This window comes from Belonocnema kinseyi, chromosome 8 (assembly GCF_010883055.1).
Source record: "Belonocnema kinseyi isolate 2016_QV_RU_SX_M_011 chromosome 8, B_treatae_v1, whole genome shotgun sequence".
NCBI classification, from domain to species: Eukaryota; Metazoa; Arthropoda; class Insecta; order Hymenoptera; family Cynipidae; genus Belonocnema; species Belonocnema kinseyi.
The window spans coordinates 77,743,486-77,761,191 of record NC_046664.1 but is presented as its reverse complement, the minus strand read 5'-3'; the positions used below and the strand labels follow the sequence as shown (position 1 = coordinate 77,761,191).

Here is a 17,706-nt window from a genome sequence, read left to right as displayed (position 1 = left end):
TGTTGGATGAAATATTTTCTTTGGTAAAAAAAATGTTTTTGATTCACATAAAAAATTAATTTTTTAAATCGAAAATTGATTTTTTTTATAGACATTTGGTCTTCTTTTTTGAAAATTCAATTATGGGGTTAACAATTTAATTAAAGAATTATTTTTTTAGTTAAATATAAATTATTTTAGTTAAAAATTAATTTCTTTATTTAAAAAATAACTATTATGTTAAAATTTCGTTTTTTTGTTGTTGAAAATTTAATTATTTTGGTAGAAAATGCATATTTTTCGTTTGTAAATTCAAATTTTTGGTGAAAATTCGTAATATTTTGTTTTATTCAACTGTTTTGAAATGAAAATAAAATTTTTTTTCGTGTAAATATGAGTTATTACATTTTTTTGGGGAATTCATTTTTTTAAATCGTTAATTCATCAATGTGGTTATAAATTCAAATATATTGTTGAAAGTTCCCTTTTTCTTTATTGAAAATTAATTATTTTAACTTCAACTTGAAATGTAACTTTCTTGTTGAACATTCTTCTTTTACAAATAATCTAAAAGTCAACCTTGAAAGCTTACCTATTTTGTTGAAAATTCGTTCTAATACTAATAAATAATTACTAATTACTAATCAACAATTACTGATTACTAATTACTAATTACTAAATATATATGTAAAAAATATTTATTAATAACTTTTAAAATCTTTGCATAAATTTAGGTTAGCTTTCCAGATTGATTTCAGAATTTGGTACGTCATTTTTAATCTAAACTTAAAAGCATCTTGTTTTACAATTTTTAATAGAAAATTTATCCTTTTGATGGGAAATTAATTTTACTGTATAAAAATTAAATTTTTTAATGAAGAAATTAGTATTCTTTTAACTGAAAATTCAAATATGTTTGATAGACATTTATTTTTTAATTAAATTCTCAATATAATTATCTTCTTTTAAGATTAAAAAAATATTGTCTCTAGAATTGAATTATTAAAGGAAATTCATTTTTAATCTTTTTTTTTACATGATTTGTTTGTTGACAATCTAACTATTTTGTTGAAAATTCAACTATTGGGTTAAAAATGTAACTATTGTGTTATCATTTTTACATTACAATTTTTTTTTTATTAATTTCAACTTTTTTGGTAAAAAAATAATCTTCGTGGTTAAAAATTCTTCTCGTTGGTGGTAAAATAATTAATTTTTTAAACTAAAACTGCAAATATTTCGTTTTGGGTTGACAATTTATCTTCTTTAGGTCAAAATTCAACTTTTTAGTTGAAAAACTAATTTTCTCTGCTGAAAATTAAACTCTATTCCATCTTTGGTGGAAATAGGATATTTTTTAGTTGAAAACTCTTCTTTTTTTGTAGACAATTAATCTTTTTGGTTGATAATTCATTTCTTTGGTTAAAAATTCGTTTGTTTTCCAAATTAATTTCTAACTGGAAATGGGCCTCTTCCATTTTTGGTGGAAAATTAATCTTTTTTAGTTGAAAATTCATCTCTTTGGTTGAAAATTTATTTCTTTATTTGAAAATTTTTTTTTTTTTTTGAAGCTGAAAGTGGAATTATTCTATTATTAGTTGAAAATTAAGTTTTGTAGCTGGAATTTAGCAATTCCATTTTTAGTTGAAAATTGATCCTTTTTAGTTGCAAATTTAACTACTTTGTCAAAAAATCGTTTTCTTTTTGTTGAATTTATTTAGTTGGTAATATTTTAGTTGTTAAAAATTAGTATTTTTTATCTAGAAATTCAGCTGTTCAATTTTTGGTTGAAAATTTTGTTTAAGTTGAAAATTCATCTCTTCGGTTGAAAATTCATTTCTTTATTTAAAAATTATATTTTGTTAAACTGAAAATGCAATTATTTCATTTTTGGTTGAAAATTTATTTTTGTAGCTGAACATGGAACTATTCCATTTTTAGTTGAAAGTTGATCCTTTTTAGTTGAAAACTTAACTATTTTGTTAAAAAATCTTTTTTTGTTGTTGTTGTATTTAATTAGTTGATTATATTTTTGATGTTGAAAATTATTACTTTTTATCTAGATATTTAGCTGTTCATTTTTTTATTAAAAACTTATTGCTTTCAGTCGAAAATTGAACTATTTGTTAAAAAATTTATGTATTTTGTTGGAAATTTATTTTCTGGTATAAAATTAGTATAATTGGTTGAAAATTAATCTCTTTGATTTAAAATTAGTTTGTTATTCAAGTACATTTTTTAACTAGAAATGTAACTTTTCCATTTTTGGTTCAACATTTTTTTATCTTTAAGTTAGAAAATCCATCTATTGTTTGTAAAATTCTATAGCTTTTTTTAAATTCAACTTCTTTCTTAGAAAATTATTCCTGTCGGTTTAAAATTCGTCTTCTTGATTTAAAAATTCATTTTTTTATTTGAAATTTTTTTTTAAACTAAAAATTCCGTTATTTCATTTTTTGTTAAAAGTTAATTTTTGTAACTCGAAATGTCATTATTAAATTTTTAGTTGAAAATGTATCCTTTCTAGTTGATAATTAAAATACTTAGTTAAAAAGTCGTTTTTTACATTGAACTTAAATAGTCGATACATTTTTTTTTTAAAACTAGTATTTTTTATCTAGAAATTCAGTTGTCTAATTTTTGGTTGAAAACTTATCTTTATTATTTTAAAATTTGATTATTTGTTTGAAAATTTATGTATTTTTGTTTGCAATTTATTTTTTGGTAGAAAATTGATCTAATTAGTTGTAAATTCATCTCGTTAATAGAAAATTCATTTCTTTATTTGAAAATTATCATTTTTTAAAATGAAATACCGTTATTCCACTTTGTATTAAAAATTAATTTTTGTAACTCGAAATTTAATTATTTCATTTTTAGCTGAAAATTTATCCTTTCTAGTAGCAAATTCATCGAATTTGTTAACAATTCGTTTTTTGTGTTGAATTTAATTAGTTAGTAATATTTTTGTTGTTAAACAATATTATTTTATAATTCTTCAATTTTTGGTTGAAAAATTATTTTTTTTTAGTTAAAAATTTAACTAAAAAATGTAATAAAGGATTATAACATTGTTTGCAGACAATAAATTAGATTACAAAAGAAACTCCTGGAATTCAAGCCAAAATTTAATTTCAAAAGTATCTTCTTTCTAAAAGGTTCACGATTCTCGTGTAAAATAGATCAAAAAGAGAAATATTGTACCAAGCCGAGAGAATGCAGCTTCAAAATTAAAAAAAGTAGGAATATCAGTTTCTTTACCTGTTACTAAATTGAGGAAAAGGATATCCTCTTTATCAGCGGATGAAGCATAGAGATCATAACCGTGCGTTGTTTGTGAAGGGTAAAATGTGATATCACTGATGTTCAGAGTCGTTTTAACATCAAAAGCGAACTTCAAACCTGTCGCTGAAAATACAAATTTAAATCTAATTATTAATAATAATAATCCAAAAGTGTTTGCAGTATGAAGTTTGTTCTATTCACAACATCAAGTTATGAATTTGTTTTTTAATTATTTTGTTTTGGAATTCATTAATAATTAAAAAATATTGTATGTATTTTATTATGTCGAATTACAATTAGAAAGTTTTACATTATATGGCATAATATTAAAAATTTTTTAATGAAAAGTAAAAAATTAAAATCAAATGAATATCGTTGGAGAAAAATTACATTTTACAGTTGAAAAATAATTAAAAACAATGATTATTTAAATAATTCATTCGATAATAAACTATATGAATAATTAATACTACTTTATTAGTATTTAATATTAACTTACATTTAGCAATATGAGATTTCTGAATATTAATCAATTTTAAAACTTAGAAATGGACTATTTTTACATTGAAAGAGTTTAAAAATGAAAAATTTTAAATATAGATTGTTCAAAAATGGTACAATATAAAATTTATAGATTTTAAAATTATAAATAAATAGCTTTTATCTCTAGAATAAAAAAATTCATCTCTTTCTTAAAAATTCAGAGTTTTGTTTAGAAAAATGAAAAATTTAAACATAGACCGACTTCCTGCAAATGTCTGAATTCTCGAAAATCCTTGATTTCTCTGAATTCCCTGCAATTCTTGAATACTTTAAATTAATTAACTTATGGAATTTTCTGAGCTACTAGAAAGTTATAAATTCCTTAAATTCCTTAAATTCTCTAAATACCCTGAATTCCTTAAAATCTTCTGAATTCTTTAAATTTCTTGAATTCTTAGAATTCCCTCAATTGTTTTTAATTCCTCTAAATTCTTTGTATTTTTCTAAGTTCTTGGATTTCATAAAGTTCTAAATATTCAGAAAATTCCATAAATTCATGGAATTTAGAAAATTTAGATGAATTCGGATAAATTTAAATCTATTTAAATATATCTGAGAATTTGGAGGAATTAAGAAGATTTCAAGGAAGTTAAAGGAATTCGAAAGAATTGGTTAAAAGTGTTTTTTTTTTTAAATTAAAAATTAATTTAATTAACTGAAAAAGTATTCCATTTTCGTAGAAAATTGATCGTTTTTGATCTGAGAATTCGGAGGAATTAAGAAGATTTCAAGGAAGTTAAAGGAATTCAAAAGAATTTGACAGGGTTTGAAAGCGTTTCAAGATATCCAAAATAATGAAAAATCATTTATTATCCAAAGACTCTTTCTATATTAATAAAATTGATTAATTATTATTAATTATTATTATTAAATACGCGCTGTATTGCACGTATAATATGGTTAGTACTATATTAAATTTCATCTGCTTCGAAATATGCTACTCATTTTTCCAGAGTAGAACATTTAATTATTGGACTCTTTGACATGCGAAGGGATGGAATTGATAAAATCAAAAGCTTTACTATTGAGGTTCAATATTTGAAAACAGAGCCCTCTAGCAATGATGAAAATAAATTGGGAAAATCTTTAGTGGTTCTTTTTCTAAAAAATACGGAATGGTTTCATTTATTAAGTGAAATTAATTCCCGAGCTCATTCGGAAATAGAAGGAAAAAAACTAAAAGGGTCCTTTTTCCATACATGGGGAAAAATGATTAAAAATTGCTTTTTTGCTTGATTTTTTGAAGAAATACGATCGTTATGTAATTTAATTCAGAGTTTTTAATTTAGTTAAAAAGACTATTTCTGCCTCTTTCAAGTTAGTTACCATTCGGCGACCTCTCTAAAGTGGATCATTATTAATTAAAAAAAACTAATATGTACAACAATTTATTTTATTTTATTAATAGTTAATAAATTATATGTGATCTTATCAACAAAAGTCTACTATTATATTTTTGGTTTCAAATTTGTATTTTTGTATTAAAAAATAAACTATTTTAGGAGAATAATATTTATTTTGTTGAAACATCATATTTTCAGATTGAAAATTCCACTGTTTTTGTACATAATTGAACTATTTAAATGAAAATGTACTATTTGTTTGGCTTGAAAATAAAAAATTTAGAACTATATTTATTTTCGTTATTAAATAAAAGTTCTTTCTTGGTTCAAAATTAAACTATTCAGTTCAAAAAATAATGTTCTTAACTGATAAATTAATTATTCCAGTTTTGGTGGGAAATTTAACTACTTTGTTGGAAATTTGTCATTTTTGGCAAAAAATAAATCTTCATCGTTAAAAATTTATAGTTTTGGCATAAAAATAATTTAGTAAGCGGAAAATTAATTTTTTAAACTGAAAATGTAAATATTCCATTTTTGGTTGAAAATTGATATTTTTTTATTCAAAATTCAACTTGTTCGGTTAAAAAGCTAATTTTCTCTACTGAAAATTTAAATATTACATTTTTGGTAGAAAAATAATATTTTATAGTTGTAAATGTATATATTTTGCTCAAAATTTGATTAGTTTTTGGTAGAAAAATATTCTTTTTGCTTGAAAATTCACGATTTTTATTGAAAATCCATCCTTTTGATTTAAAAACTTATTTACTTTATTTAAAATGTATTTTTTCTCGTTGAAAATTAATTTTTGGAACTGAAAAATACACTTTCAATGAATTTAGTTGAAAGTTATTCCTTTTTGGTAGAAAATTTATCTTTTTTGTTAAAAAACCTTGTCTTTCGTTGAAGATGCATTTCTTTAGTTGAAAACTAACATTTCAACTGAAAATTCAAATACTTCATTTATTGTTAAAAACCAATTTTTGTAACAGGAAATTTAATTATCCCATTTTTATTTAAAAATTTATTCTTTCTATTTAAAAATTCAAATTTTTGGTTCAAAATTCATTTTTTTGTTGTTGAAAATTTAAATATTCTGTAACATTTATATATTTTTGTTTGAAATGTATCCTTTTTAGGTGAAAATTCAACTGTCCAGTTAAAAAAGTTATTTTCTTACCTTAAAATTTAACAATTTCTTTTTTGGTGAAAATTTTTACTATGTTGTTGAAAATTCTTATTTTTTGGTAGAAAATTTAAATTTAAGAAAAAAACGAAAGAAATTCGGATTTAAAAAATCAAAGAAAAGAAAATCTGAAATTTCATTTCTTTAACTGAAAATTTATTTTTTTAATTGAAAATGCAAATAATCCATTTTTAATATAAAATTAATTTTAGTAACTGACAATGTAACTATTTTATTTTTAGTTGAAAATTTATTCTTTCTATTTAAAAATTTAATTATTTGGTTAAAAATTCGTTTCCCTACACATAATTTTGCCTTTTCTTTCTTCTTTTGTAAAAAGTAATCTTTTTGATTGAAAATTCAACTCGCTCATTGAAAATTTAGTTTCCTATCAATTAAGTTTTCAACTGAAAATATAGCCATTCCATTTTTGTTGAGAAATTATCTTTTCTATTGAAAAATTCAATTATTTGCTTGGAAACTATATCTTTTTTTCTAAATTTGACTCTTTTGTAGAAAATTAAATTTTAAAAAATTAAACTTCTTGATTCTTTTGGTTTGTAACAAAATTTTCTCAATTGAAAATTTAACTACTCCATTTTTGGTAGAAAATTGATATGTTTTTAGTGGAAAATTTTGTTGGAAATTGACCTTTCTTGGCTGAAAATTCATGATTATGGTAAAAAATGTATCTATTTAGTTTAAATTTCAAGTGTTTTTTTTAATTCGACTTTAGTAGAAACTACAAATTAATTTACCACAAATTAATTATAAATTAATTTTTTTAGTTGAACCTTTCATTTTTTCATCTGAAAATGAAAGTATTTTATTTTTGGCTGAACATTTTTCTTCGTCCTTTTTGGTGGAAAATTTATATTTTTAGATTTAAAGTCTAACTATTTTATGAAAAATTTGACTTTCTGTTTTGAAAATTCGTCCCTTTTATTAGAAATTTAATCTTTTTCGGGTCAAAATGCTACTTTTTAGTTGAAAGGTAATCTATTTTTTGGTTAAAAATTGATCTTTTTTAGTTTAAAATTGAACTGCTTGGTCGAAAAATTAATTTCCTGAAAATTTAAATATTAAATTGTTAGTGGAAAAATTATATTTTTAAGTTGGTTAACATGGTTAAGAATTAATCTTTTTGTTTGTACATTATTTTCTTAAGTTGAAAATTATTTTTTTAAATTGAAAGTGTAAGTATTCTATTTTTGGTTGAAATTTTTCTTTATTACTTCAAAGTTCAACTTCAAATTTTAAGTATTGAAATTTTTTGCTGAAAAGTCTTTATTTTTGGTACAAAATTAATCTTATTGATTGGAAATAAATTCTTTTTTGCTGCAAAAAATTAATTTTTTAAACTGAAAATTGAATAATTCCATTTATGATTGAAAAATATCTTTTTCGCTTAAAATTTAACTACTAGTTTGAAAATAGTTGTATTTTGTTGAAAATTTGTCTTTTTCATTTAAAAAAGTCAGCTACTTAAATTAATTTATTTTGTGAAAAATGCAATATTTTTACTTGAATAGATCGAATTTATGCTGGACTTTCCTCTAAGCTGTAATATCTTTAGATTTTTAATTTTTTTAAATCAAAAATTCTTCTGATCCCCTAACTCGTCTTATGTAAATTGTGAATGAGCCCTAACTGGTAAAAGTTAAATTGATAAAAAAAATATCTTCCATGAATGGCCTCAATTTTCACTGAATAAATTCAAATCTGAATAAATTTAATAATTACGTTGAATTTCCTGGACGACGAGAACTACTCCGCTTTCTTGACGGTCGAGGGTGACGAGGTGTCTAGAATCGGGCGAAACCATAGGTTTTCCGATCAGATCCGGTTTGTGGGTGAGGACAGTATCAGTGAGATAGTCTAGTAATAATTGGCCAGTTGGTCTGCCAGTAACTGGCTCTTCACACTGAAGTATGACGAAACCATCTGTAATTGGAATTTGAAAATAAATAAAAATAACAAAAATTATAATTACCTATCATAAATAAATATATTCAGTTAATATATAATAGATGGATCCAATATAGCCGACCAAAATGATCAAACATTTTTCGAACTTGATCAGGTTGTTCATATTTATGTTTTTGGGGTCTTTAAAATTAAATCTGATGTTGGATTTTCAAAATTCAATATGGAGGATCCAATATGGCGGACGTAAATTATTGAAGATGTTTGGAACTTGATCAGATTGATAACACTCAGGGTTTTGGGGTCACTGTTTTAAAATCTGATGCTCGAATTTCAAAATTCAAAATGGGTTATAAAGTGGTTATAACTTGGTTTCTGGGGTCGCTGAATTTCAATCTGAAGTTAGGTTTCAAAAATTCAAAATGGAAGATCCAATATAGCAGATCCAATATGGCAGACATCAATTAATACAAATATTTGGACCTTGACAAAATTGATAATACTTAGCTGTTTGGGGTCGCTGATTTAAAATCTGATTTTGTATCTTTAAAACTCAATATGGAGGATCCAATACGATGGACATAAATGATTAAAAATGTTTGATTGGGGTCGCTGATTTCAAATCTAATGTTGGATTTTCAAGATTCAATATGTCAGATCCAATGTGACGGACATTAATTATTATAAATGTTTCAGCTTGATAAAATTGATGATACTTAAGTTCCTGGGGTCACTGAATTCAAACCTGATATTGGATTTTCAAAATAAAAAATAACAGATCCAATATGGCGAACATGACTTTTTTTTAAATTTTGGGTCTTAATAAAATTGATGGTACTTAGATTCTTGGGGTTGCTGATTCCAACACTGATGTTTTATTTTCAAATTCAAACTGGAGGATTAAATATGGCGAGAATGATTTATTACACACATTCGTGTTCTGACAAAATTGGGTATAACTTGGTTTTTCTGGTCGCTGAAATCCAATCTGAAGTTGAATTTTTTAAATTCAAAATGGCGGATTCCATATGACAGATCCAATATGGCAAACATTAATTATTAAAAATGTTTGGACCTTCATAAAATTGTTGCTAATTAGGTTTTGGAGAATGCTGAATTCAAATCTGGTGTTTGATTATAAAATTAAAAATGGCGAATCCAATATGATGGACATAAATTATTATAAAAGTTTGATCCTTGATAAAATTCTTGATACTTTGGTGTTTGGGATCGCTGATTTCAAATTTGATGTCGGATTTTCAAAATTCAATATGGCGGATCTAATATGACGGACACAAATTATTAAAAATCTTTCACCTTGATATAATTGATGATACTTAGGTTTCTGGATTCGCTGAATTTAAATCTGATTCTGAATTCAATATGGCGAATCCAATATCGCGGATCCAATATCGCGGATGGGAATAATTGAAAATGTTTGTACCTTGCTAAAATTGAGAATACTTAGATTTCGGGGGTCGCTGAAATCAAATATGATGTTAGAATTTCAAAATTAAAAATAACGGATCCAATATGGCAGACATAAATTATTTAAAATGTTTAGACCTTGATAAAATTGGCGTTACTTAGGTTTTTGTGATTGCTGAATTTAAATTTGATTTTGAATTTCCAAAATCCATGATAAAGGATCCAATATGGCGGATATGATTTATTACACATATTAGAATCTTGAGGAAATTGGTCATAACATAGTGTTTGGGGTTGCTGAAATCAAATCGGAAATTGAATTTCCAAAATTCAAAATGGGGGATCCAATATGGGGGAAATAAATTATTAAAAAATTTTGCACCTTGAGAAAATTGGCGATACTTGGTTTTCAGGGTCACTGATTTCAAATCGGATTTATTATCCCTATAATTCTAAATGGCGGTTAAAAAATGGAAGACATGAATGATTCAAAATGTTTGGACCTGGATAAATTTGGATAAATTTGACGACTGAAAAATCCATAAAAATAAAATTTCCGAAAAATAAAATTTCCGACACTGAAACTCCCATATAATAAAATTTTGGAATAATAAAACTATCGAATTGGTAAAATGCCGAATAATAAAGTTTCCGATTTTCAAAATTCACGAATAATAAAATTCTTGAACATTAAATTCCTGCATTTTTTTCTTGAAACAGAAAGAAAAAAGAATAATAAATTATTTTAAAGAAAAAAAGACAAATTGTACTTGTGAAATAAATAATAATTATTTTAAAAAATTATTAATATAGACAATGAATTAAGGAGCGTCCACGTATAATGTACATTCTAAAAAGGGTTCTTAAAAATTTGGTAACACGTGACAACACAAAAAATTAGTAGCTTCATTTTCAAACGAATAGTTGAATTTTTAAGCTAAAAAGTTGAATTTTCGACAATTCGACAAAAAAGTTTATTTTCAGCCAAGAGAGATTAATTTTCAAGCAGGAAAGATGACTCTTACAAGATAGTTGAATTTTCAATAAAATAATTATACTTTCAACAAAATAATTGAATTTTTAACTAAATGACTGAATTTTCAAAGTGCAAAGATGAATCTTCAATAATAGTTTAAAAAATGATTAACCAGAAAAGATAAATTTTCAATTCGAATTAATTCTAAAAAAAAAAAACAGAGAGAGTGTATTTTTGAGAAAAATAGTTAAAGGTTGAACCAAGAGATGCATTTACAACAGAAATAAAAAAAAATTTTTAACCAGTCAAATTCAAAAAAGAAAGATGAAGTTTTAACAAAATAATTAAATCCTCAAAGAAACAGATGAAGTATTAAAAAACAAGATTAATTTTCCAACCAAACAGATGAATTTTAAACGAAATTCTATCAAATTTTCGAATAAATTAATTAATTTGTAAAGAATGAAAAAAAGGTCCAAAAAAATAGCTTAATTTTCAAATAAATAGTTAAAATTTTAACCAAACAGTTGAACTGTTGGGTTCTCAACTAAAAAGGATACATTTTCAAACTAATGGTTGAATTTCATGTTAAAAAAAATGTCAACAGATGAATTAGTTAAATTTACCGTAAAAAATTAATTTTCCACTAAAAAGCTGAAAGAATTTTCAAAAAAAATGTTCCATTTTCCACAAAATAATTAATTTTTCAACCAAATAGTAGAATTTTCATCCAAGCGACGTGAATCCCGAAAAAAAAAATAATATTACACTTTTCAATCAAAAAAATTAACTGTTAAACAAGAATAGTTGGATTTTATGATTGAGTTCCATTATTTCAGTTGAAATATAAGCGAAAAAACGAGAAAAATGGGACGTTCAAGACAGCGGAAAGAAGAATTCTTTAAAAATGGGGAAAAGAGTTTAAGGGCGGCCCCTGATCTGTTAAATTAATCTGCCGTCTAAGTTAACCATTAAATTACATCAATGTTCTCAGATGAAAAAATAATAGTATTTCCAGTAAAAAATTCTAAGTTTGTCAGCCAAATTTCTATAACTTATTATAAATAATAAAAATCATATCATAAAGAAAGCAATTCCAACAGGATTAAATAAATATAACGCTTCCCTTATAAATGACGAATCTATTAGAGAAAGGATTCAATTAACAATCTTCAGTAGAAAATCCTATTTTTGGTTACCCAAATCAATTAAAATAATTATAAATTATAATACCATTAAAACTAAATATTATGTTTAGTTTAGGAGAAGGAAGTGTAATGTCTAGCTCTTTAAGGGCGAATCTACTTAAAGAAGGATTCTATTGAGTATTCCCAGTAGAAACATTTGAGTTTGGTTAGCCGATTCTATCAAACCTATTATAAATAATAATATTAGCATTAAGAATGTTATGGTTTTAAAAGGATTACAAAACATAATATCCGACTGATAAATGGCATATCTAAGTAAGGAAGGATTCAACTAACTATTTTTAGAAGAAACTTCTGAAGTTGCCCAAACAAGACAATTAAAAAAATTATATAATAATAATAATAATAATAATAATAATAATAATAATAAGTTGGATAGCTCAGTTGGTCAGAAACTCGGACTTCACCTCAGAGGTCCGGGGTTCAATCCCTGTGCCGATACCTCTGGAAATTTTTCTATGTACCTTTACCAAGGTTTTGGTGGTTCGGAACCCACCTTAAGTTGTAGGTCCCCTCATCGTGTACTTGACCGCAACCCAGTCCATCAATGATGGGGTAAAAACCAGGCTTTGTCCAAAATTAGTCTGTCGTATTAGATCCACCATTTTGAATGGTTGAAATCTGACTTCAGATTTGTTATCAAAAGCTCCGAAATCTAAAAGATGCCAAGTTTCACGAAAATCTATTACTTTTTTAAAAACTCTTCCGCCGTGTTGGATCAGCGATTTTGAATCTTGAAAATCTGGCTCCGGATTTGTAATCAGCGACATTAAAAAAACCTAAATGATAAGGTAGATGAAAATCCAAAAACTTTTTCAAAATTGGTCCTCCATGTTGAATCTGTCATTTTGAATTGTCCACCATATTGGATCCGCCATTTTGCATTTTTCAAACGTACTTCCGGATTCGTAATCAGCGCCCCCAAAAATTCCAGACTAATAAGTTTTAATCTAATTTATTCAATATGCCGTTCAAAAATGAATTCTTTCGCGAAAAAGAGCGATTTTCGAAATTTTCTTTTTTATAACTATTTATAAGTTTATGCAATATATTCGCCATCATTTTTTACAGTCTACAATGCTTCGAATAGGACATCAACAAGATTTTTTTTTTAAATTACTTCAAAAATATTGAATCAGGAGAAAATAGTTGTTACTAAAAAAGGTTGTAATCTGGATTACCACTATGCCGCAAAGTTTTAAAGAAGTATTGTCAGCAGAAAACTGTGAATTTATCCAGCCGATGATATTAAACCTATTAAAAGTATTAACGAGTGATTTAGGAATTTCATAGTTGTATTAGGATTACAAAATATAGCGGCTGACCGATAAATGAAGAAACTACTTGAGAAAGGATTCAATGTACGTTTTTTCCAGTAGAAAATTCGAATTTGGTTAGCCGAGTTTCTTTGATTGCTTAATAATAATAATAATATTAGATAAAAAATAGTTGCTTTAAGATTAAAAAACTATAATGTTTAGATGATTATTGATGATTCTATTTAACGAAGGATTCAATAAACTATTAATAGTAGAAGACTTTGAGTTTGGTTAGACGAGTCACTTGAAAAACTTATGAATAATACTGCCATTATAAAATAAATCTATTATAAAAAATAATAATAATAATAGTATTGAAAATGTTACACTTGTATAAGTATTAAAAAAATATCTGACTGATAAATGGAGAATCTTCTTAAGAAAGGATTCAATCAACTATTTTCAGAAGAAAAATTTGAGTTTGGTTAAATGACTCAATCAAAACAATTGTAAATAATAATACCATTACAACTAAACATTATGATTGGTTCAAGGAAAATAATTATAAAGTCTGGCTCTTAAATGACGAATCTAGAAGGATTCTATGCCAGTAGAAAATTCAGAGTTTGTTCAGCCGATGCTATTAAACCTATTATAAATAATAAAAATAATAAGAGCATTAAGAATGTTTCGGTTGAAAATACGGTTGGCTTTTTATTGTTACTTTATACTTACAAAGAGCTGAAAATTGTATATGCGCTGGAACACAATTGTAAGGAGCTAGATCCGCACTTCGTGTGTATCTCATGTTTGCCAAATCCAATTTGTACATTCCACGTTGATTCGTATGAGTTACGTAACCGTATTTGAACATGTGACCTATATCCTAAAAAATAGAAATTTAGAAATCACTGGTTAGATTACTACAAAACCAAAAGAAATTATTTTCAATCATTTTATTTATTTTACTTCTGTTTGGAAAAATTGTACATTTTGGATCAAATTACGGACCAATTTTTATGGGCTACAAAATTCAAACGCTTTTCAGGTATGCTGAATTGCATTCTTGAATATCTAGAAGATAATTTCATGCTTCAAAGTTTTTGAATTCATGAAACCTTCATAATTTAAACGGTTCACAAATTCGCTCGCTTGATATTCAAAACGCCTTAAAATATAAAACGTTGGAAAAGCATTTTTATATTTTTTCATTATTGATTACAGCACCCATTTAAAAAGCAAACTTTTTCAATGTTTTACCCTCTAAATTTATACATTTTAAGAAAATAATTAAATCTATTTTTTATATAATTATGTTTTTATTTTCGCAAGAGGTTTATAGTTATGTAATGTTTAAAACTTAAAAATGATTAGAAACGCTATAATTGGAATATCAAAGTTGCTTGAGCTTTGGAAAATGTAATTTCGATTTTATTTTTCTATACAAAAATATTTTAGGACATGCTTAAAATTCATAAAGAATTTTTTTTAAATCCCTAAACCTATGAACTTTAGAAATTACATTATTGGAAAAAAAGATTTTGCTCTTGCAGCTGACCACCTTTTATTTGAAACTATGAATCTTAGAAAGTACATTTCTGCAGAAAAAAGTTGAGCTTTTCATGTCCAGCATTTTGCGTTCTTATATTTTTTATGTTAAACCCTCCTTATGACATTCTTTCACTTTTTTTTGAAAGAAAAAGGGATTTCTTCATTTTTCTCCTAAACTGTAATATTTAAAATCCGAATTATTGGACAAAAACATTTAAATTCTTTTTTGTCCGATATTTTTTCCACTTATTTTTTTAATCTTAATTCCTTTTTGTGAACCCCGTTTAACTATTTTATGAATAAAAGGGCATTTTGTCACTTTTTCTCTAAAACTATAAACTTCAAAAACCAGTGTCCCTTTTTTTGTTGAAAAATTTTTATCGATAGTCTTGAATTTTTCTTAAAACAAAAAGGGATTTTCCTTTTTTAATCTGGAATAATTATAAATTTTAGAAGCAGCATTTTTCGAGAATTAATGTTTTTTTATTTTTTGCGGTTAAAATGTTTCGTTTTACTAAAAAGGTGAAATATTGTATGCAATAACAATTTATTATAAAGAAAAGTACAGAAGAAAATTATGTGAGCGAAAATATAAGGAGGAAAGTTTGACATTCTTAAAAATTAATGCAACATTGGTATTGCTAATCTGTCATTTAAAAAAATTTCAAAACCAATATAATGGCATTATTATAACCTAATTGTTATAAATAATTATAATGTTATGGTTGGACAAGGATTAAAGTCTAACTAATAAAAGTCAAATATACTTAGGGAAGAATTCAATATTTACTATTTTCAGTAGAAAAATCTGGGTTCGGACAACCAAGTATATCAAATAAATTATAAATAATAATATAAGTATTAAACATGTTATCGTATTAGAGGTGACAAAATGTGTCTGACTTATAAATCATGAATCCTCTTAAGAACTTCTTTAATGTTCTGTTTCTAGTAGAAAATGTGTGGCTAGCCGAGTAAAAATGTAATATGATAAATTTTCTAAGATCTAAAAATGAATTCACCGTCATTTTTAACGATGAAACTCGAAAAATCTTTAATCATAAAGGTTTGAAGGTTATTCAAAAAATGTTAAAGTTTGTTTTTACCAAGAACTGTGATATTAAAACTTTTCTTATACGCAAACCCTTCAAAATTTTAATTATTTTGAGTGAATTTAGCTTGATTAAAAATTAATAATCTAAAAGTCGTTCATCATACTTTTCAAAATGCAAACATTTACATTTTTATTGCAAAAATAAAACTTATAAAAAGTAGCATCTTTTATTCAGAACTCTGAAATTCTAAGCATTCATAATTAAGAAATTGATTTAATTTTAACTTTTTTTCAAATCATTAAATTCTGAAATTGGCCAGCTAATTCTATTAATATTATTCTCAGTAATAATAAAAGCATTAAGATTTTTATGGTTGTATCAGGATTAAAAAAATATAATTTCTGGCCGGAAAATCACGGATCTATTTAATAAAGGTTTCAATGTACTATTTCCAGCAGAAAATTCTGAGCTAGGTCAGCCGAGTTTATTGCAACAATTATAAACAATAAGCAGTACATTTACGGATTATCATTTCAGAGCATTAAAAATACAAACAATCTAAAAATTCATTACTAAAATGACTTTGAATTATTAAGAGTTTTTAAGGTTTTTGAAACAATGATTAATAACTGATATTTTTGAATTAAAAGCGTTTGAAATTTAACAACGATATATTTAACGATTTTTAATTAACAACCTTAAGAAACAAATTTTTTAGAATGGGTAAAATTTTTATACCTAATATATTTTGAATGGAATTAAAAGGAATTGAACTCATATCATTTCTATATGAAAATGCCTATATAATTAAATAATTTCATTTCGAATTACTAAATTAGAAATTGAATTGAATTAAATTGAATTAAAGAAATTAGTCAATTTCAAATTACTGCTTTCAAATCATACAATTTTTAAGGAAGGGTAGTATTGAGTATTTTAAATAGAAAATTAGGAGTTTTTCACAAGAGATTCTTTAACTAATTAAAAATGATTATATTATCTATGTAATGTTTCTTTAAATAATTATAAATCATAATATTATTAATAAAGTAGTTGATTCAGGATTAAATAAATATAACCTCCAACAAGCTGTTAAATGACGAAACTAATGAAAGAAGGGTTTTGTTAATTTTTTTTAGTAGAAAATGCGGAGCCTGTTCAGCCAACCATATTAAACCTATCATGAATAATAATAACAGAATTGAGAATTTTATGGTTGTATTAGGATTAAGAAATATAACGGCTGACCGATAAATGAAGGAGCTACTGAAGAATGGATTCGAAGTACTATTTCCAGTAGAAAATGCTGAGTTTGGCGGCCACATTTCTTCAACTAATTAATAATAATTATATAAATTAAATATTGGCTTCAGGATTAAAAAAATATAACGTCTAGGTGATTTGACACATATATTCAACAAAGAATTTAATAAACTATTAACAGTAGAAGATTTTATCACTGATTAGACTAGTCTATTGAATTAATTATACATGATAATACCAAATAAATTAGCTTAGGATCCGGCCAAGTCTATTAGACCTATCATAAATAATAATAAAAGAATTAAGAATGTTATGGTTATATTAGGATTTGAAAAAAATATCTGTCTGAGAAATCACGAATCTACTTAAGGAAAGATTCTAGTTCGTATTTCAAGTAGAAACTTATGTGTTTGGCAGGGTCAGTCTATTAAATGGATCATAAATAATATAAATAAGATTCAAGAAATTTAAATGTGATTAAAATAGAGGTTAAAATTCTATTTGAATTAAAATAATCAAATTAATGGGCAGAATTCTTGAAAATAAAATCAAGAATCCAACGACCAAATTTGGACAACGACTATAAAATGTTCCTATTGAAATATAAAAACGATAAAAGTTTTCCGAAAAAAAAGAAAAAAATTTATTTTTTGGGATAAAAATAAAAGAGAGGACAGAAAAATGACAAGGCGACCAACCAA

General features: G+C 24.8%; 2 protein-coding genes across 2 annotated transcripts in view; one reads left to right on the top strand and one right to left on the bottom strand.

Annotated features, from left to right (window-relative positions):
- Nucleotides 1-17,706, top strand: part of LOC117177877 (TBC1 domain family member 23) — a 156,814-nt gene that overhangs the window by 67,454 nt on the left and 71,654 nt on the right. The gene's annotated exons all lie outside the window — the stretch shown is intronic.
- The window catches only part of LOC117179077 (follistatin-related protein 5-like), a 64,104-nt gene that overhangs the window by 1,233 nt on the left and 45,165 nt on the right, over nucleotides 1-17,706 (bottom strand). The window contains exons 11-13 of the mRNA XM_033370718.1: nucleotides 13,872-14,022; nucleotides 8,083-8,283; nucleotides 3,241-3,387 (exon numbers count right to left, since the gene is read on the bottom strand). Of these exons, the coding sequence (XP_033226609.1) occupies nucleotides 3,241-3,387; nucleotides 8,083-8,283; nucleotides 13,872-14,022 (499 nt within the window). The remainder of the gene's footprint in view (nucleotides 1-3,240; nucleotides 3,388-8,082; nucleotides 8,284-13,871; nucleotides 14,023-17,706) is intronic.